The following is a 22,126-nucleotide window of genomic DNA, read 5'->3' as shown; positions in this document are numbered from 1 at the left end:
TTGTCTTTCAAAAAGTAAAGGAGGATACTAAAGGCGATGGATCGTATAGCAGAGTAAATACGGGAATATAAAATTTGAAAAAAAATAAAAAAAAATATTTTAACTGACATGGTTGGGTTTTTTCTGTATATTGTAGATATGTTTATTAAAAATGGTTCAAAACAAGAACTATATAAAAATACAAATATTTGAGTAACTTATAAAAACGCTGTCCAGCTAAACAAAATGCTCCATAAATTTTGATACTTAAAAAAATGATTATTAGGTTATCCTATTCCAATATAGGATAAACATTGCTAATTTCGTGGCAGTAGTTATTTCGTGATACTTTTTCTTTGCTCTTTTGTGAACTAACCAATGGTGTTACGAGATCCAAATTTCCGCCAAGGGATTGCATATGTTGTCCAGTTTCCAGAAACATACAACTAAGCTTAGTGTGACTATTGTAGTTGCTTCAGTCAGCTTTTATGTTTGGAGAGAGCAAGTTTGCGTCGACTTCTCAGGCATACAGATTTTGTGGATGTTTGTAATTACATTACAGGCTTATTACTAAAGATAAGCATATGATATTTGGTACAAAGATTTATTATCTCTTCATGAAATTTTAGGAAATGTTTTCGGAATTTTAGATACATCTGTAGTCGCCATATAGGCTTAGCTTTACTGATAGAAATCTTAGCTGTTTGAGGCGAAATTTTGTTGAGCATTAAGTGTTACAATTTTTAAAATGGTATAAAATGTATTACAATAGGAATTTTAGAAATCTGAAGACAAGATGTGATAACAAAAAAGAAAACGGAGACGCAATGGGTTCAGTGTAGCTTCTGTTTGATTTGTTATCATGCTAAGTGTCAATGATAAGTGCTAGATGACTTACTTGCAAGAATTGTGACAGAAGATGGAACATGGCTCCACCATTTTGGACCGGAGACAGAGGCAGACAATGGAGTGGGATCATGCAAATTCACCAAAGAAATAGAAATTCAAAAGTGCATCTTCGGCAGGAAACGTTATGGCTACTGTGTTTTTCGATTCAGAAGGACTCTTGCTTGTGGACATCATGCCACACGGAACCACCATTAATACTGACGTGTATGTTGCAACTTTCAAGAAACTTCAAGTTGGACTGAGTCGTGTTCGACGACATCGGGAGAAGCAGGATGTTCTGCTATTGCACGACAACGCACAGCCATATGTCAGTCACAAGACCACAGACCAGATCAGAAAATTCGGGTAGACAACACTGAAACACCGCCTTACAGTCCTGAACTGGCATCGTGCGATTACCATCTCTTTGGTAAACTGAAGGATCCTTTCGCGGAACGAGGTTAGAAGATGACTCCCTTGTGCACGCTGCTAAAGAGTGGCTCAGACGTGTTGGTCCAGACTTTTACCGTGCTGGTCTACAAGCCCTCGTTCCCAGGTTACGTAAGGCAGTTGAAAGGGACAGGGCTTATGTGGAAAAGTGACATTTTGTTCCTTAAGGATGCATCTACATTCTGTGAAAATAGTAAAGCTGTAGGATAAAAATATAATTTTTAAACAAACGTTATGCATTACTTTTGGAGTTACCCTAGTAGGTAACATAGGCTATAGTAAAGTCCGTAATAAAAGTGTTCACCCTTTCAGGGCAAAGAAGATCCCTTTTCAATTTCAATTTTTACTTTGATTTCATTCTTATTATGTGTTGATATGTATTTCTATGTTTTCTTGCTATGAATATTAGACGGAATTACTGTGTTTGAAGTCTTGTAACAATAAATGAGAATTTCATTTGACTTTAATGAATTTTTCCACAATTCTTCTACCTCTCACGAAATTATCAATGCAATATCACGAAATTACCAAGGTTATCACGAAATAACCAACCTTTCAGCTTAAGTTGTAAAAGTGGTTTTTGGCACATATTCAAGAACGTATCCAATCTTTTATGTCTCCAGATTTGTACAGCAAGTTATCGTCTTTTAGATGAAAAAATCGGAATAAGGATATATTTACACATTTGCATTTTAAATTAGTTTTCATGAAATTATCACGAAATTACCAATGTTTACCCTATAATTTTTTCGACGTAGCTCAAGCGTCCATTTTTTTGATCTTGTATAATATGTTCTTATCTATACTGATTCCAAAATGCGGCACCGTATTACAAAATTGGGCGGACTAGCGACATATAGGCCTATGCATTCTTTAGGGACTTCTTTTTTTAATTTTTTCTTAGTACAGTTATTGTATATGCCAGTTTTTATTTTCGCAGGACCTATAGATTATTGGGGGAGTATTTTTTTAAATACAGTAAAGTTGTAAAGGTGTACCAACCCCCTTAAGAATATTTCGCGGATTGAAGATATCGATAGCTATCAGCAAGGCATTACGTATGGAAATGAATAAATCCCCAAGGAACGATATGAATGCTGATTATAACTGTCCTCATGCAGCTTTTCTAATTAATTTACTTATTTATAATTCTTCTATATATTGTTAATATTAGCACTCAGGCGTTTTATTGGCTAAGGACGAACTACGTGGCAACGCTGACAAAAACGAAATTATTCCAAGCGTTAAGCTCAATTTCTGCAAGAAGATGAGAGAAGAACGTTGTGTCTCATCATGGACTTTACATAGCTCAGTTAAATTTGTGTATATGTCTTCCATTTGAAACCATGTGACAATGCAATGTTAAATTTGTTGTTACGTTAAGTTTTCGTAACTCTTCTTTTACCTGGAGTTCCTGAGCACGGAGCGTAAGGTCTGTAGCACTCTCTCCTTGGTCACGGTCTCGTACATCAATATTTTGCCCAAGCCTCTCGACGTCAACTTGTAGATATTGGAGGATTGGTCGGCAATGAAGGGTATACCCACGACGGGCACGCCGTGGTACGCGGCCTCCTGTGAGCTCAGCTTGCCTCCATGTGAGATGAACAGGCGTGTGTTGGGGTGTGCTAAGACATAAATTAAGATTATGCACTAAATTTGAACTATTATAACATTTCATCAGTCTGTTTTCAAAGGAAGACATACACTCAGTATTAATAATACATACCTAATTATTGATAATGAGGATGGTATAATACATGGATTGTGGATGCAGAATGGCACAAACCAATAGGAACTTAGGTCATTTGTTAACCACAATTTTGATATCTCTAAATTGTGCTGTAGGCAAGAAACAGACGTCTACAAGACGAGTAGATTTGAATTTTTCCACTGTTTTTAACGAAAATTGACCCTACCTTCATCTTCAGGTGAGCAAACATTGGTGTGAGAAGGATCTCCTACATATTGGAGTAGTTACAAACAGCTAAAAATGTCCAGTATCAATTGACTTCCTAAGTTGCTGCACCTGTTATAGTGCCGTGATCAGTCATCTGATAGTCCGAGATCGGGTTATCTGGCTTTTCTTTCAATATGAGTGCCGAGAATATCAATTTGACACCCAATTTTTCATCAGACTGTGAGACTAGTATGTTACTGCGCATTCCGGCAATGTATTTCTGAGACATTCACTTGTCTAACCTCGGATTCGTGGGCTAGAATATCGTTCAGGAACGTCAACATGTCCATCACCATACTGTAGGACTAATCTGTTATACTACGCATGCTGAGAATCTTTTTCTGGGATTACATTTGTCTAACAACAGGATATCGAACTAGTCTGTTCAAAGTATGGTCTGGGATATCTGTTTGTCCAAACTCAAACTGTCGGACCTGTATGTTACTATACATGAGTGGAATGTCGTTCTGGAATATTTGCCCAACATCAGACTGTGAGGCTAATCTGTTGTCACACATACCAAGAATGTCGTTCTGAGGCATCCACTTGCCCACCATCAGATTCTCAGGCTGGCCGGGCAGCTGGTCAGACTCCCACTTCCAAAGAACGCGCTGCGGCAGCTCTGCGAAGGCCTCCACGAATGCGCGCACCTTGTCGCTCTTCATTTGGTCGCTGCGGATGTTGCTTCCCAGGCTCATGAAGATGGCGCCCTGCTTCGCGCCGTCAAGAAACGCCTTGATTGCAGGTGACAAGGACTTTGGTGTCGCGATGTGCATGCCACCCACAGACACCATGGCGGGCACTAGAGGGCGCGGATAGTCGAGCGAGAAGTGAGTGTTGACCAATACCAAACTCACGTTGCGCTCCAGGGCGCTAGGTTGTAACATTCCCAATCCAAAGTGCTGGTTAATCATCGCGTCCATGACCGGCATGTGATACAGAGCGCGGTAAAACATGACGCAGTGGTGCATCAGGAAGTTAGCCGTTCGCTGCCACAGTGTCATGTGGTCGGAGTACGGCAGCAAGTGTGAGTTCATGTAGGCTAACGATACGGGGTTGCCCACCATAACACTGAACCACAGCGGGCTTCCGAACGCAGTGACTCCCACAACAGGGGGGCTGCCGAAAAGCTGCACAAAGCCCCATATGCACTCCTGGAGTGTCATATCGGCCAAGATCAGATCGAAATTCTCGGTGCCTGCTAACTCTCGCAGTCGGCGCGCACCCTCGGAGGCGAGGGTTTCTTTGCAGATTTTCTGCCCCATGCCGAACCACCGTATTGCGTTGTCCCAATAGCTCATAGTACTCATGTCTATGTAGTTCCTCTTTTCGGCGACACTCTCCTTTATTGCACCGATGATGAGCTCCCTGAAGTTCCCGATGGGCTTGCTCTCTGTGAATGGCGTCAGCACAGTCACGTGATGGCCCTTGGCAGCTAGCGCTAACACTAGTCCTCGATTCCAAATGTGGTGACTGGGAGACGGGAAGGGCAGTAGGGCGAGTATCCTAGCCCCGTCCACTGCAGTCAGCCCCAGGGTGCACAGCAACATTGCACGCGCTGCCATCTATGGTGAAACTCAAAGTGATTTGATGTTATTGTTTACCTTATCGGCCATTAGAGGTAACAAGAAAGTGTAAATTTGCTATTAAATACAGCAGCCACATTTTGCTCTGTATCTCGTCAACTTTTAAAGTTATCGATTTGGAATTTTTAAAATATCTTGGGGAAACCTTAGTGAATATCCACTTTACAATTTGCTATTGTAATAAACAAATAAGGTTCGTTCCAATAGCAGTCAGGAACCGTCCGTAACCATCGTGAGCATGCGCAGTACAGAAAAAGCGTTCCAACACAATCCGAACCAGTCCTGAACCGGAAACATGTACTGCAGTCGGGCGTTGCAACAAGCTTTTGACACGGGTTCGGAACGGTCAGAAATAGTCCGCGGATTGAGGCATGTACGGAAGAGTACGCGAGACGCGCATGCGCATAAGATCACCAACGTCTCCTGGATACTGAAGAAAGACATGGTCGACTGTTCACATCAATGAGGTTAAAGATGAAATGTGACAGTGCAGACGAATAATAAAACTAGAGATTTAATTTAAATTTTCGCCAAAAAGAAAGGGAATGAAATTATTTGGGTATTGAAATAGTTAATCACAATTTCAACATGAAGCTTTGATTAAAAGTGTAATAAATAACGTACATACATTAATAATTAAAAAAAAAAAACTATTTTAAAATGAGAGTCCCCCAGTACACGACATTGAATTGGCGGAATTCTTGCCTTCCATATTTTTTGTCATCTTTTTATAGAAAATGATCGAAATTCTATTTTCTGCAATTAGAATTAACTGCGAAACGATAATAATAATAATAATAATAATAATAATAATAATAATAATAATAATAATAATAATAATAATAATAATAATAATAATAATAATAAGCATCCCGTTCTTAGCAAAGATGATCACAGTTATAACATCTCTGGATTTAGTACATACGATCCGCGAAAGCGTTCCAACAGTGCCCAGTCCAGTTTCAATCCCATAGCAGATGCTCAACTAGCGCATGCGCATAAGATGGTACAGGAACCATACATGAACTGATCCATGGACCGCTTGCTGGAACGAACCTATTAACATTTCAGTGAAACATTTTAGAAAAAAAGCTTGTGAAAAAATACTGAAAACACTGACACTTAAGTGCAGATTTTTCTCATAAACTAATATAAGGATTTGAATGTCTACATACACCATTTTATTTTGATAACTATTTATTTTCCTTTGTTAATTTGAAAATGATATTGATTTCCTTTAATTGAAAAAATAATGTAATTAATGTAATTTTTCAAATTTACAAAAAAAAAAAAGTCCTATCTCATTCCCGACTAACATAGTAAAAGGACTCTAGTTACCAGAATTAAATTATGTCTGGGGGCGCTGCTAAAAATCATTCAAATCCTTTCATTAATTTGTGAGAGAAGTTGACACTTACGTCTCAGTGTTTTCAATTTTCACAAGTTTTTTTTTCCAAAATATTGTATTGAAATTGTTACATGTTCACTGTAATATTAAAATTTACAGGTTATGTTCACCAGATTTTCCTTGATCAATCTCAGAATTATAAATGGATAGCTCTAAAAGATCATGAGATACAGAAAAAATGTGGATGCTAACTCCTTTGCTTTTACAGTTTTTTTCTTTGTACTGTATCTCCGAACACGTGTTCTTCGCATTCGGAAGATAGGCCTACTATTATCCTGTCTTTATCTTTCATTAGTAAGTTGCGTGAGTTATGGGTTATAAATTTACTTATCTACTTTAAGTTATTTTTATCTATTTATGTTTAAGTAGGCCTACTGGTACTGTATTTTTCTGGAATTATTGTAACTTACATTGTATTTTCATTATTAATTATCTCTCGCTAATTAATCTTGAATCTTGAACGTGTGTTAAGTTAATAAATAAATATGATTAAATAAATTCTTAATAATGTACAATATGTTTATGAAATGTTAGACATCACGTAAATTTCGTCCAGCACAAAACTTTTTCATGGTATTTTGAGACAAATAACATAAGTCAGTGTTTCTCAAACTATTTCTAACACGGAACCCCTTTTTAACTTACAAGCAAACGTTCTAATGGGGATAGATAAAAGAGTTATTTTTCTTCTTCCACCACGTTAATAATGTCAAAATTATACAAATTTTGGCCATTTGACCGCAATTACGAGGCCGTCCAGAAATTGATTTTTCCTGAGGCCGTTTACAGAAAAAAGCATAATTGCATAGAAAGATTTATTGAAACAGATACAACAATTGTTGCGCTATTTTTCAACATATCCCCCACTGGAATTGATACATTTGTCATACCATGGGATCAATTTTTGTATCCTTGTGTGGTATAAGTCAGTCGCCTGGGATCGGAACCAGCGTTTGACAGCCGTCTGATCCTCTCTGTCGATTCCATGATGTGACAAATGTCTCAATTCCTGTGAGGAATATGTTGAAAAATAGCTCAACAATTGCTGTGTCTGTTGCAATAAATTTTTCCAATGAAAATGTGTTAACGGCCCCTGGCGAACTTATTTTTTTTTACATAGTCTACTCGTAATTACGGTCGAGTGGCCAAAATTTGTACAGTATAAGCCAGGCCTGCACAAGGTTTGCGCTCTCCGAGCCGGCTCACAGCTCATGAGCGGAATGCGGATATTAGCTGCGCTCTGTATAAGGGTGGACTGGAAAAAGGGGTGATCTCGTACAAAATAAACACAGAATGAAGTACTATTACGAGTGCTTATGAAATGAATTCTCGTTCAGTGTTTGCAAAACTATCTTGGACTGTTATTAATTAATAAAGAAATATTTATTTTACAGAAGTAATATGAATTCTGTAGCTACTTACATGTACAATATCATTTTGTTATATTTTTATTTATCAGTACATCAAAACGAGGTTTTATGCTGTTGGCAGCTGAAAGAAACAATAGCCTACTGATCGTAATGAAACATCAGTTACAGATGTTCGATGTCTGCCTTTATTAAAGTTAATTATAGAAAACAGTTGCTCACAAATATAAATGTTGAGCCAAACATAGCAATCATTTTCACAGCCAGCCTGTGTAGTCGTGGATATTATTGCTAATGTTTAGTCTTGTAAAACTCAACCAGGCTAGTAGTATTATTCAAACGATCTTTAGCCCTTAGGTCACATTCAAGATCAATAAGTTCGAGCTGTAAATCGTTAAACGTTAAATGTTATGTTTCGTCTTTTAGATTCCTCCATACTGTACTGTAGCAGTAGGTAAGCAACGTGAAACAGTTACTGAGAATAGGCCTACACACTGCACTCTACTAGATAACTGAGTGGTCGCTTCTCTCTCCTCTACCTATAGCAAATGTATATCATTCTGACATATCTTCCTCTCCGTTTCGGCGAGCGGTAAACACCGCTCTCCCGCTCTGAAGGAGCGCGCGCGCTCGTTGAGCGCTGTTTGTGCAGGCCTGGTATAAGCACTTTTTTGACATTATTAACATGGTGAAAGAAAAAATTAACTTTTTTATCTGTCCCCATCAGAATGTTTGCAGAACCCTTGCATTTCGTTTTCTTTGTTGTAATAATAATAATAATAATAATAATAATAATAATAATAATAATAATAATAATAATAATAATAATAATAATAATATAATATTATTATTATTATTATTATTATTATTATTATTATTATTATTATTATTATTATTATTATTATTATACATTTATTGAAGTGGGTGCAACCGCAAAACTGATGTATGTCGTCTTACTCATGGCATGATTACTCCCAACAACTGTCAGAAGATCACAGTTTTGTTTCTCAAATCTAAGAGGCGTAAATCATGGTTCAGCTGAACTTGCAGCTGTCGTTGCTTATCAGTATCGGAATTTTCTTAAAACTTCGACATATTGCAGACTTCCGTTACTGTTATTACTAGAGCCCGGAATTTTAGGCGCTAAAAGTTAATATTGTTTCTCGCTATAGTTTATAAATAGAAGCCATGCCCCTACTTCTTTGAAACCTCATTCTTGTCATTCAGTATTTTTCTTTTGGTACCGTTAAATGTGTTTAATCCTCTTAACGTCCACTTACAAATTAGCACACGGTTCACAAGATCCATAGCCCAGTCCTTGTGACTTTGTTGTCTATTATTACATATCGGACTCTTGTGAACTAGGTGTAAAACTCTCCTCACGGGCACCACATCTATTCATCTACATTCAGTGTCATTCTTAACGTTTAGCACCTAAAATTCCGAGCTCTAGTTATTACCAAAGGAAATGTTGCATGTTTTCTGTTGGAAGGAGGTATCGAACTCTACGCGATCTGCCTGCATACAGATTGTAGATTCAGTAATATTATTTGTTGCAGTCTTTGTGAATCGTCGGTGAAATGGCGTGATGATTGAAGCTTGTGAAAACATGATGTTTATAAAATCGATTGTGGCGTGTTATAAATTGTATTTATTCTCCTTTTTTACAATACCGTTCAGCAGACTAATGCTAATAATGCAGGACTCACCTATTGGCTGATTTCCGTCAGGATCCGAACTGCAGAGCCTGTCCTTCCCGACCTGTTGAACAGAAAGCGAACACTGAAATTTTAGCCGTCCCCTATTGAGTCTCGCAATATTAAGTGCACACAATATACAAATATCTGGGCTCAGTGACTATCTTTAAATATTATCAAAATGACGCTCTCATTATTTATGTCAATGTTTGTTTGTGAGAGTTACTGTTTCCATAATAAGTTTATGGTTTGTGGCCATTAGTATGTAACGTAATAAAGAGTTGCGAAAGAGGGAAAATAATTTACAGGTTTACAGTGTAGTATGCTGCATAAATATGCTGTACGTAGTGTAATCATACAAAGGAATGCAAGCAAAAGGGAATGCAAAGAGAATAAGGGCAATACAAGGAGAACAATGGAGATACAAGGCGAATAGCGGAAATACAAGGAGAACAGAGGTAACACAAGGAGAACAATTGGACGCGACGAAGAATAAGTAGAATACAAGGAGAACAAGGGGAATACAAGGATGATAAAGGGAATAGAATGAGAACAAACGGAACGCTAGGAGAACAATTGGACACGAAGGAGAATAAGCAGAATACAAGGAAAACAAGGGGAATACAAGGAGAACAAGGGGAATACAAGGAGAACAAGGGGAATATAAGAATAACAGTAGAAATACAAGGAGAACAAGGGGAACAGAAGGAGAACAAGAGGAATACAAGAAGAATAATAGAAAAACAAGGAGAACAAAGGGAACACAAGGAGAACAGTGGGATGTAAAGAAGAATAAGCAGAATATAAGGAGAACAAGGGGAATACAAGGAGAATAATAGGAATACAAGGAGAACAATGAAATGTAAAGAAGAATAATCAGAATATAAGGAGAACAAGGGGAATACAAGGAGAATAATAGGAATACAAGGAGAACAAAAGGAATACAAGAAGAATAATATAAAAACAAGGAGAACAAAGGGAACACAAGGAAAACAATGAAATGTAAAGAAGAATAATCAGAATATAAGGAGAACAAGGGGAATACAAGGAAAATAATAGGAATACAAGGAGAACAAGAGAAATACAAGAAGAATAATAGAAAAACAAGGAGAACAAAGGGAACACAAGGAGAACAGTGGAATGTAAAGAAGAATAAGCAGAATATAAGGAGAACAAGGGGAATACAAGGATAATAAGGGAAATAGAATGAGGAGAAAGAAACACTGGGCGAACAATGGGACACGAAGGAGAATAAGCAGAATACAAGGAGAACAACGGGTATGCAAGGAGAACAATAAGAATACAAGAAGAAAAAGTAAATACAAGGACAACAAAGGGAACACAAGGAGAACAATGGAATGTAAAGAAGAATAAGTAGAATATAAGGAGAACAAGGGGAATACAAAGAGAACAATATGAATACAACGGGAACAGTAGGACGACAAGGTGAATAAGTGGAATACAAGATGAACAAGGGGAATGCAATAATAATACGGGGAACAGAATTATGACATGGGGAATGCAAGGAGAACAAGGACAATACAATGAGAACAAGGGGAATAGATAGAGAACAAGGGGAAGAAAGTGAGGAAAAGAGGACAAGGGGAGTACAAGGAAAAAATTGGAATATGAAAAAAACAATGGGATTACAAGGAGAAAAAGGAAATACAAGGAGAAGGAGAATATGAGAAGAACAAAAAGAATAAAAGGTCAAGGGGAATAGGATGGGGTGAAAACAAGAGAACAGCAATGAGAAGAAGAGAAATACAAAGAGCACAACGGGAATACAATGAGAATTGGGAGAATAAAGGAGAAGAAGGAGACAACAAGGAGAATACAATGATAACAAGGGAACAGCAAGAAGAACGAGGAGAAATCAATGAGGAAAAGAGAATGACAAAGAGAACAAGACTTAAAATGACATACTTGGGTAAAATGACATACTATGTGTTTTGTGAAAACACTGTAAGCTGAGTTTGAATTTACAGCTCTATAGTGCACAGAAGCTGGAAACAGTGGTTACATCCAAGTTTTAGCAAGCGAAGGCGCTTTTTGGTGAAGCAGGTGCAACTAAAGGAAAAAAGTGCAAGACGATATAATATTGTTGAGGTATGTTATGTATTTTTTGTCCTTTTAAGTTTCAGATATTAGTGAAATAATGTTCATGACTGAAAACATGAATATTTCCCTCTATAAAAAGCATTACAATATCCAAATTCATAAAGAGGTTAGGTCGTACTAACACTATTTCATATTCTTCTTCATTCCGGGTAAAATAACATACCACCTACTTGGCTAAAATGACATACTATGTCATTTTACCCAAGTGCATGTTTCTGACTGGAAATGAGAAGCCATATATTATGGGCGATAGCGATTTGCAAAATTGGTGTCAAATTTGTTTACAATGGCTGATTATCTGTGAAATTATGTAATATATAGTGGCATCTCTCTCACTCCTAGACTGAATTTTTCGTAAAGCTAACTGATTTTAAAATAGGTGAGATGGGGATTTCTTTAAAATATATAAAACCCTAAAGTTTCTAAAATAAATATATTTTCAATATTTAAAGGCGCTGAATTTTGTTACTCTGATTTATCCTCTTATGGATGAGCTAGGCTTGGCGAGTCTGAAGTTTACTTGCACCTACTTTATCAAAAAGCGCTTTTGTGGAAAACATTGTAAGATGAGTTTGGATTTCCAGCTCTATAGTGCACAGACGTTGGCAACAGTGATTACACGTCATGTTAGCCTTCCCTCGTCACTGCACCCACCGACTCCAGCCACTTGATGTCTCTTTTTTCGGGCCTTTGAAAACATATGATCAGGCCGTTACAAAGTGGCTGAAGAACCATCCTGGATGGGTGATTACACAGTTTCAAATTGCGGACTTATTTTCTGAAGTCTATGGAAAAGCTGCAACCATCACCAATGCATTGGTTGGATTTTCTTCAACAGGAATTTGTCCACTCTATTCGGACATATTTCCTGATCACTTATTTAGTCTTGCAGCGCCCACAGACAGACCTCTAACGAATCCAGTCCCTACAGACGGGCCAAAGGGTGCAACGCAGAAGAGCAGTTCAATAACAAGGAATGCAAAAGAACAACGAGGCCTTCAGTTCATGTGACACAGCAAGAGATCTCCCCGATTCCCTCTGGCACTAGATCTGTGGTGAGAAGAAAGAGAACACATGAAGGGTCCCAAATCGAGCATCTCTTTTATTAACCAATTAAAATTAAAGAAAGCTGAAAGAAGAGCTGTAGAAGAAAGCCGTTCAGCAAACAGAGGAAAAACACAGCTTCAGTTTGACCTAAGCAATGGGGACCAAGATAAAGAGAGTGACTTCGATGGTGATGTTGAGAACGATGCACCTTGTCTGTACTGCAATGAATTTTACAGCCAATATAAACCAGAAGAAACATGGCTACACTGCAAGAAATGTTTCTCATGTGCACACAATGAATATCTAAGAGAACAATTTTTTTTAACTATGTAAAAATTAACTTAAGTGTGTCATTTTACCCTAGTAACTTGGGTAAAATGACATAGTTTGTCTATTTTCAAACATAACTTTCAGTTAAAGATTGTCAGTATTTTCCACTTTCTGTTGATCTTAATATATGTGTTAATATTGTAGTATCAGTTATATATAATTGATCAAAACAAATTTGGTAAGAATACATATTTTTTTCAAGATTTCCTTCAGGCAGCGGTTCCCAAACTTTTTCAGCAACGGAGCCATTTTTGAAGCAAAAGTTTTTCGTGGAGCCCCAAGAAATGTTTACTTTTTAGTTTTATCTGTCTACGTTCTATGAAGCATATTTCACACGATACATAAACGGAAGTATGTATGTATGTATGTATGTATGTATGTATGTATGTATGTATGTATGTATGTATGTATGTATGTATGTATGTATGTATGTATGTACGTAATAAAGGAAGCAATAGTAAAAAAGTACTGGATACAATTTATTTAAATCTACAAAATGATATTCACAAGTAGTTAAGATATTTAAAAAATGTTACAGTGTTACATGTATACCCGAACATAATGTGAAGAATGTGCCTGATTCTTGCGACAGAGTTTGTCAATGTCCGGTGTCATAGAAGTCAGTTGAAGACGTATATCGTCTTCTGTGTCCAAACAAGTTCGATATTTTGTTTTTGTAGCCGTGTACCTCGAAAAGGTCGTTTCACTGAGGTACAAAATATCAAAAGGCAGTGAGAGAAATTTAGCTTTTGAGCTTAATATCAAAAGATCCTCCCCTAACTTAGCCCAAAATTCAGGAAAAGGTTTGCATTTAAATTATGCCTGACAGTGGCTCTTCGAAACCATGTCTATAAGGACCTCATATCTGAAGCAGTGAGGACTGCTGGCTTTGACTTCACTGGAAATGAATCTACAATCCACTCATATTTCTTTAGAATCGATTCCTGAGTGTCCCTTGGAAAGTATGAATTCACATTTTGAAGCAAATTGTCAAGGTGTTCTTTCATGATTGCTATGAATGAGACATTCATTGCTATGTTATTTTCTTCTATAAAGTTTGAAGTCAATTAGAAACGTAAGATCCTTATTGTCGACGCTTTCTATGTAGAACGCTATCTTTTTCTTCAGTGCGACAATTTCGTCATCAGCATCGAATATAGCCTTCCGTTTACCTTGTATGTATGTGCTGAATTCAGTTTTGAAACATGTCTACCAAGTAACATAATTTGTACAACCATTCCTGATCATTCAAATACTCTGATAGCAAACCGTTCTGGTAATTCAAAAGTGAAGAAACTTCCGTTCGAAGTTCATGTACGAGGCGCATCCAGAAAGTAAGTTTCCCTATTTAAAAAAAAGAACACACACTTTCAGGAAAACATTTATTGGCAACAGGTACAGCAATGTTTCAGCTATTTTTCAACATAGCCACCATCAGAATTGAGACACTTGTATCGTGGGATCAGCTTTTGTATCCCTCTGTCGTAGAACTCTGCCGCCTGTGAATGGAACCAGCGTGTGACAGACGTCTTCAGCTCTTCGTCGTTGCCAAAACGCTCACCAGAGGACAGGAATTTCTTGAGGTGCAAGAAAACGTGAAAATCGCTGGGAGCAAGATCAGGACTGTAGGGTGGGTGATCAAACAACTCCCAGCCAAATTCCGTCAAAACAGCTGCTGTGCGCCGAGCCGTATGTGGACGAGCATTGTCATGGAGGAACACAACACCTGCAGTAGGCATTCCACGCCTCTTGTTTTGAATGGCACGTCGAAATTTTCGCAGTGTTTCACAGTAACGGTCAGCGTTCACTGTTTCACCTCTTGGAAGGAAGTCAATGAGCAGAATGCCCTTCCTGTCCCAGAACACCGTGCACATCACTTCCCGTACCGACAGCGTCTGTTTGAATTTCGTCCTGACCGGAGATCCACTATGCCGCCAATGCATTGACTGCTGCTTGGTTTCCGGGGTGAAGTGCGAAATTCAAGTCTCATCGCCCGTGACGATCCTGTCGAGGAACTCGTCGCCATCATCGTGATACCGTTGCAGAAATGTCAGTGCTGCTCCTAAACGTTGCATTTTGTGTTCGGGTGTCAGATTTTTCGGCACCTACCTGGCACACACTTTTTTGAACAGCAGGTGCTTAGTGACAATCGCAGGCAACAAGGATCGCGATATCTGCGGAAAATGGCTGCTCAGCTCCGTAATAGTGAAGCAACGGTTCTCCATTATGCACTGCCGCACCAGCTCAACACGATCATCACTGTTGAGGGACGGTCGCCCACTGCGCTCTTCATCATGGACACTTTGACGACCTTCGGAAAACTGCCTACACCAGCGACGCACCATCTGCTTACTCATGATGTTCGGCCCATAGACCTGACAGAGCTGCCGATGAATTTCAATTGGCTCAATGCTTTGTGCATTAAAGAACTTTATCACCGACCGAACCTCGCAGGCGGCGGGAGAAGGAATAAGAGCTTCCATTTCGGACCACTGCTGCCACGCTACTGGCAGCAAGCGGGACCTGTCCGGCTGGCATATGATTGATACGTCATAGATCTGTTACGCATGCGCAATTGACACGGCTAATTACGTCTACTTTCAAGGGGAAAAAATCGGGAAACTTACTTTCTGGATGAGCCTCGTAATCGGGACAACGCTTTACCGCGCGACAACCATCGCACTTCTGTGTGTAATATTACTAACAATGACTTGTGTATACTACCCATATCTTCACACAGGATTTTAAGTAGCCTACACTGCGAAGGTCGTGCCTTAACAAAGTTGATAATTTTGACGGCGTCGTCTAGTACCTGCTTTAATAACGCTGGCATTTTTTGTTGTGAGGGCGTGTTGGTGTAGTACACAATAACTACTTGTTCAGTTTTTAAATCTTTCTTGATCCTTGTAACAGCGCCAGCAACAGAACATACCATGGCCTTTGCGTCATCTGTGCACACGTCATTGCAATTGTCCCACGGTATCGAGTTTTCAATGAAGAAGAAAAAATTTCAGTACCGCTTGTAGAGGATGGCAATGGCTGCAGAACAAAATATTTCATGAAAGAACCTGAAAATTCATACCGCACAAACATCATGAACATAGCTAATCCGGTAAAGACCGTGGATTTTTTCAAGTTGTAACGAAAATTTCGTTTAACTGATACGGGAAATCATGATATTTTTTACGTCTTTTCATAGATTCTGGATTCGATTATGCAGTGTTATTTGATAAGGACACACTGGAAATCAAGTTTGTGGTTTTCTTGTCCACCATGCACTTCACTACCTTCACTAATTTTGGTTTCATAAGAGTTGCAGCAAGGGTGAGGTTTACCACCAAGAGTCTGGTCATAACTAACCAAGTACGACATTTTCAGTGCTTTCTCTCGTTGTTTGATTTTACACGAGGTAAAATTTTGTCTGAACTGCATGGAGTTCGTCACTTTTTCTTTCGAAGTAGTCTGCAGTTTTATTTGTGAATTTTTAAATTCAGAAATGCCGTCTAAGCTTGGCAAGGAACATGGAACTATTGGGAAAAACTTTGTTACATATCACACACTGTGGACTTTCATCAGCAAACTCAGTGAATCCTATGTCCAAATATAAATCACAATGAAATACATTAAAGGTGATATGTTACAGTTATATGAACACTAATAAGTAGTGTTCATATAACTGTAACATATCACCTTTAATGTATTTCATAAAATCAATGAACACTGTATTATTGACCTAACATGTGTGTTTTATCATTAAATACAAATCACAATATTTTCGTTTGTTACTTTCAATACCTCTACACTAGGTACCGTAGACTCTGAGACAAGATCATGTTCAACATATTCCGAACTCAATTCCCAGGAATTCGCACTATCTTCTTTGAAGTAAGGTTATAGCAGTTGTGATCTCCGTTTGACTGAGCATTGGTTGATGGCTAATGACTCTTAGGTCTTAGGGAGCCCGTCTTATGCCACAGTTCCGGTTCAACGAAAGTTTAGCTAACACATGTGCTATCAAATTAACATGCAGGTATACAGTATATATTTTTTTTGAGGTAACGTAACAGTCAATAGATTGTAGATGTACCACGAATAACAAACGCTGCCTGCCCAGTATATAAAAAATAAAATAAATTTCGAGAATCATTGAGTATTTGGCAAGCAAGAAAGATCGAGATAGTTCCAGTGACGAGTAGATCCAATATTAATGCTTCCATGTAGCAAGAAGAACGCAAACTACTTTCTCAGAAAGTATTTTTCGTTTGATGGAACTAGTTTCCGTTTTCCCGCTAGAGACTAGATGGAATTAGCAATTTTTGTCATCTTCATAACTTCCGCGGACGGAGCCCCTGAGAATCATTCGCGGAGCCCTAAGGGCTCCGCGGAGCACACTTTGGGAACCGCTGCCTTAAGGTATGTCATTTTAGGCCTAGTTCCCCTACGTATGTTGTACAATGTAATTGAAAAAGTCAAGAAACTACAGTCTGTGAAAACAAACAATAACACAAGAATTTATGAAAGAAAGAAAGCAAAATAAGAACAAATAGTAAGATAACATAAAGTTTTGGGCATAAAGAAGAAAAAGTTTGAAACCATGAAATAAATAAATCAACTGAGAATTAAAATAAATAATCTTCCCAGAAACGTATTTTTAAACAATTCTTAAAACACCGGCAATTTGGTAAAAGTCTATGTTCTAAAGGAAGTTGGTTAAAAGTTGTTGTTAAAAATGGTTAAGTCCTTTTGTTCCATAAGTTACGGAGCTATGCTGAGAAAAATATATATTGTCTTTTTGTCTTGTTAAATAAGTATGTATACCTTTATTAAACTGAAATGTAATATTACTATGTATTAAACTGTTAATAACTTTGTACATGAAAATAGCAGCACCTAATTTGATAATTGATTCAACTGGTAGAACGAAAGAAAATTGATATAGATATTTAACTGGAGTCAAATAATGAAAACCCAATAACTTTCTTAAAGATCTATTTTGAATAACTTGTAAAGGTCTCAAAGCAGTTTTCTTATTATGTCCCCAAATAAATGACATATACATTAAACGAGATGGATAAAAGCATAATATACATTCAAGAAACAAGATATAGGCAAAGATCTTTTAAGCCTTTTCAAAATACCAGCTGTATAAAGCAATGTGACAGAGTTCCCTCGTCATTTCACCAGCACTCTCCACAATTTCATTTTCACTACCAATTCCGTCTAAAAACTCTACTTCTGTTCCTGCCGCTCCTAATAGGCCGTCTGCCTAGTGGTTCTTTCTAGCGATTTATCCAAAATTCAGGATGGGTTCCTGGGGAATTCCGGGTCTTCTATGTAGATCTATGAGTTTTCTAGATTTCATCATCTCTGCCATCCACTAATCTTTCGATAAATCGAGAGGAGCATCCACTTTAGAGGATGATCGATTCGGCGTAGTGCAGACACAAGTGGAACCTTATTTTTTGAAAGGAAGATAATAACGAAGGGAATTATGGAGGGTGTTGATGGAATATCGAGAGAAAAATAGGAAACTCCTTGTAAAAATCTGCACCATAAATTCGAGTCTATTGTCGCCGGGATTCAAACTCGGATCTGCTAACTGAACTACAAAGATTGTTTTTTCAATTGTTATTAAAAACATGTTTATGCTGTTTATTTCAGTGAAGTTGAACTGTTAATTTTATGGAGTCATTTATTCTGAGAGCATGTACAAGAGTGAACCGTAAGTAATATCATTAATTTCAGGGGATTATTCTTTGAGATATTTCAAACAAAAATTTTAATACAATTTTGCTCGTTTTTTCTTCCTTCCCGAGATAAAAATTGTTTTATGTTAAACATTTCATAGCGTGTTTTGGGAAAGCCAGTGATTTAATTCCTTGTATGCTCAGTCAATTTAAGGGAGCAGTGTATTACAGAATGCTTATGGAATTTTCTGAAGGGTAAATTATTAAAATCATTCCACATTCTGGTGAATTAAGCCAAAGAGATATAGCAGAGGACTTCAGTAGTCATCTTGAAGCACCAATCAGGCATAGCACTGTGACGAACTTTATCAAATAGTGGCAGGGGTTTGAAGGAATATCCTATAATGTGCATGTAAAGTCTATTCAGGAATTAGGGCAATGGAATTAGGGTAAATAAATACAATTAAGTGTAAGATATAAGCGTGTCTGATGAACGGGATGAAATAAGCTGTTAATAACAGTCAATCCTCCAATAATATTTATTTATTTATTTATTTATCGATATTTATGTGCTGGACAACAGCCATTGGCCAATAAAAGTCCAGCACAGTGATACAGTTAATACAATAAAATTAACAACTATGGTACAAATTAAATAATTGAGATAACAACAAAATGAAGATCATAGATTACAATGACTATTACACTTTTACTACGTCATACTACTTTTGACCAATAAAACGGTACGAAAGGACGTCTTTCAACCAATCATGGCTGCTTATCGCACAATTTTATCGCGTCCCCAGCATTTGTTTAATTTTATCGCTTCCCTAGAATTTGTTTATTTTTATCACTACCCTAGCATATGTTGCTTTGTTTGCTAACATTTCAAACTGCACTGGTCTGGACGTCAAAAAAAAAAAAAAACAAACAAAAAAACAGAAAATTACAAACCACTCCAGACGATGCACAGCAGTTTCAAATATGACTCTCATTGGCATTCAAGAACAAGAATTAATAAAGATCACTGGTCTTAGTTATGAATCTTCCCTGAAATCCTATTTACAAATAAATGAAGAGCACCATTTCGGAAATCCTGATTAGGTTGAGGAATACACCATGTACATTAACGAGTTCCACTTCTTTAAGCACACGTCCAATATAACATCAGCTGAACCACCAACCACTAAAACATTCAAATTTGAAAATTGTACTTTCAATAATTGTTCCTTTTAAAATTATTCATGTTTATTTTTTATTTCATCATCGTTAATTAAAACTTTTCTTGTCTATTTAATCATCCCTAATTAAAACATTTCTGAAGCTTGTTACATTATTTAGGTTATGTTAGCTTCTGCTATATGATATTATGGATAGTCACGATCAGAGATTGTTTAATACTAAAATTTATTGAAAATCATCCGTCAAGTGACGTTGATTACTGGGATCCGGATAATTGAAGTGGAATGCAACTGTTTTAATAAAAGTGAAACTGAATCAACAAAGCCTTCTTGACTAATAACTGTCCACAGAAGATTTCATAGTTGGCACAACTGATAACAAGAAAACAGCTAATCATGACACACTACTGCCATCTAGTGTAATATTTGTAATGTTGAGATGGTACAAGAATTTGAAGACAGTTGTAGTTTCGTAAGTCAATTAATATTTTATTGTATTGGAGTACTTCGTTACTTCTAATCTTTATATACTTTCTTCTAATCGTGTAATAGTCAATTAAATCCTACTCGAGTTTTGATTTTCTCTAGATAAATCAAAACCTCTAGTGAGATTACTGTTGATAATTTACAAGAATTAATAATAATAATAATAATAATAATAATAATAATAATAATAATAATAATAATAATAATAATGATGATAATAATAATAATAATAATAATAATAATAATAATAATGCCTTAAAACACAACATATTAACTAATAAGGGGACAAATAAATAACTGTTTTGAGTCGCAGATATTAATAATTAATTGGTTTATTGTATATAAGCACATGCTTCTGTTCCTGCCCCGTTTTATTCATCTGTTTCTGAGTAATGCCATGCTCGTATGTACTTCTTTCTATTGTTAATCATATATTGTGCACGCATCTATTTCGCGTCCATGTCAAAGCACAAATGATAGATGTTTGATAGCCTCCCAACCAGGATTTAATAATCGGCCTCCTAATCAATTCTAAATGAATATTTATATTTAATTCAATTTTTTCTTTAATAGAAACCCTAGTTAGGTAGGCTATCATTGAAACATTTATTAGAAATACAACAAACAATTTAGGCTACAAGACAAATTACATTTTATAAAGAATATAAATGATGATTAATTATGCAAATCGATGACTTAAGTGCAGTGGAGGTTATCATATCCAGGGTGTTGTCAGGAACTTTTCATTTTCGGAAGACTTCTAAGGACTCCCGTGTTATATTGGTCCCTAAATTACTGCAGCATGATAGATAAATTGCCCGTTTTCCTTTGTAGACATTTAGAAAATCCTTCACTCCCAAATTCGGCCACTTATTCAAACATTTATCTACTGTACCTAGGATTATTTGACCTAATATTTTTCAAATGACACTCTCCAAATAATTTATTTTCCCGTCCATTCATTATTTCGGATCATCAAAAAGTGCATTTAAAAATACATAGTCGTGGGAAGTACAAAAACAAAAAACCATAGATAAAGAAGGAAATCTAGATTTTATAGATATGTCTGAGCCCTATCAAAGAAAAAATGAAAAATTTAACATAAAAATTAAATATATTATTTTATATATTATTATTATTTTAATGTACCAAAGCACATATGGTGTTTCCATGCAGATATTCTGCGTCATCGTGCGACGAAAGAGTAGTGGAACGGAGAAAAATTCTCTCCAGCACCGGGATTTGAACCCGGGTTTTCAGCTCTACTTGCTGATGCTTTATATATTATTATTTTAATGTACCAAAGCACATACAGTAGAACCTCTACTATCCGCGGTAATGAAGGGGGTGGGCTGAACGGTTAATCGAAAAAATCGGATAATCCGTACCATAGAAAACTTTAATAAATTAAGTGTTGCATAATGCAGTTTTGTGATTTTCTCCGTGGTCATGTGTTTTAACATATTACGTAGTGGATCAGAAGTTTTAAGTATAACAGCTCTGTTGAAAAGAGTGCGTGAAGAAAGAATAATGCTGAAACTGATCAGGAAAAGAAAAAGGAATTGGCTGGGTCACTGACTGAGAAGAAACTGCCTACTGAAGGATGCACTGGAAGGAATGGTGAATGGCAGAAGATTTCGGGGCAGAAGAAGACATCAAATAATAGACGATATTAAGATAAATGGATCATATGCGGAGACTAAGAGGAAGGCAGAAAATAGGAAAGACTGGAAAATGCTGGGTTTGCACTGATAGAAAATTATGAATGAATGAATGAATGAATGAATGAATGAATGAATGAATGAATGAACAAACAAACGAATGTATGAATAAATGAATGCCAATGACGGGTTTCCTAGGGTCAAGGAAACTTCCTATGATAGATTTATGTGGAAAGATAGGAAAAGTATAGGTCTCATGTTATAGATTTAAGTAATTTATA

The 22,126-nt window shown here is 36.9% G+C and overlaps 1 protein-coding gene across 1 annotated transcript in view; it reads right to left on the bottom strand.

Moving 5' to 3' along the window:
• The window catches only part of LOC138699559 (UDP-glucosyltransferase 2-like), a 45,016-nt gene that overhangs the window by 3,358 nt on the left and 19,532 nt on the right, over window positions 1-22,126 (bottom strand). The window contains exons 5-6 of the mRNA XM_069825546.1: window positions 9,345-9,396; window positions 2,723-2,942 (exon numbers count right to left, since the gene is read on the bottom strand). Coding sequence (XP_069681647.1) covers window positions 2,723-2,942; window positions 9,345-9,396 — 272 coding nt within the window. The remainder of the gene's footprint in view (window positions 1-2,722; window positions 2,943-9,344; window positions 9,397-22,126) is intronic.

Source organism: Periplaneta americana, chromosome 5 (genome assembly GCF_040183065.1).
Source record: "Periplaneta americana isolate PAMFEO1 chromosome 5, P.americana_PAMFEO1_priV1, whole genome shotgun sequence".
Classification (NCBI taxonomy): Eukaryota; Metazoa; Arthropoda; class Insecta; order Blattodea; family Blattidae; genus Periplaneta; species Periplaneta americana.
Note: the sequence above shows the minus strand (reverse complement) of the source record. Positions and strands in the feature narration are given on the sequence as shown.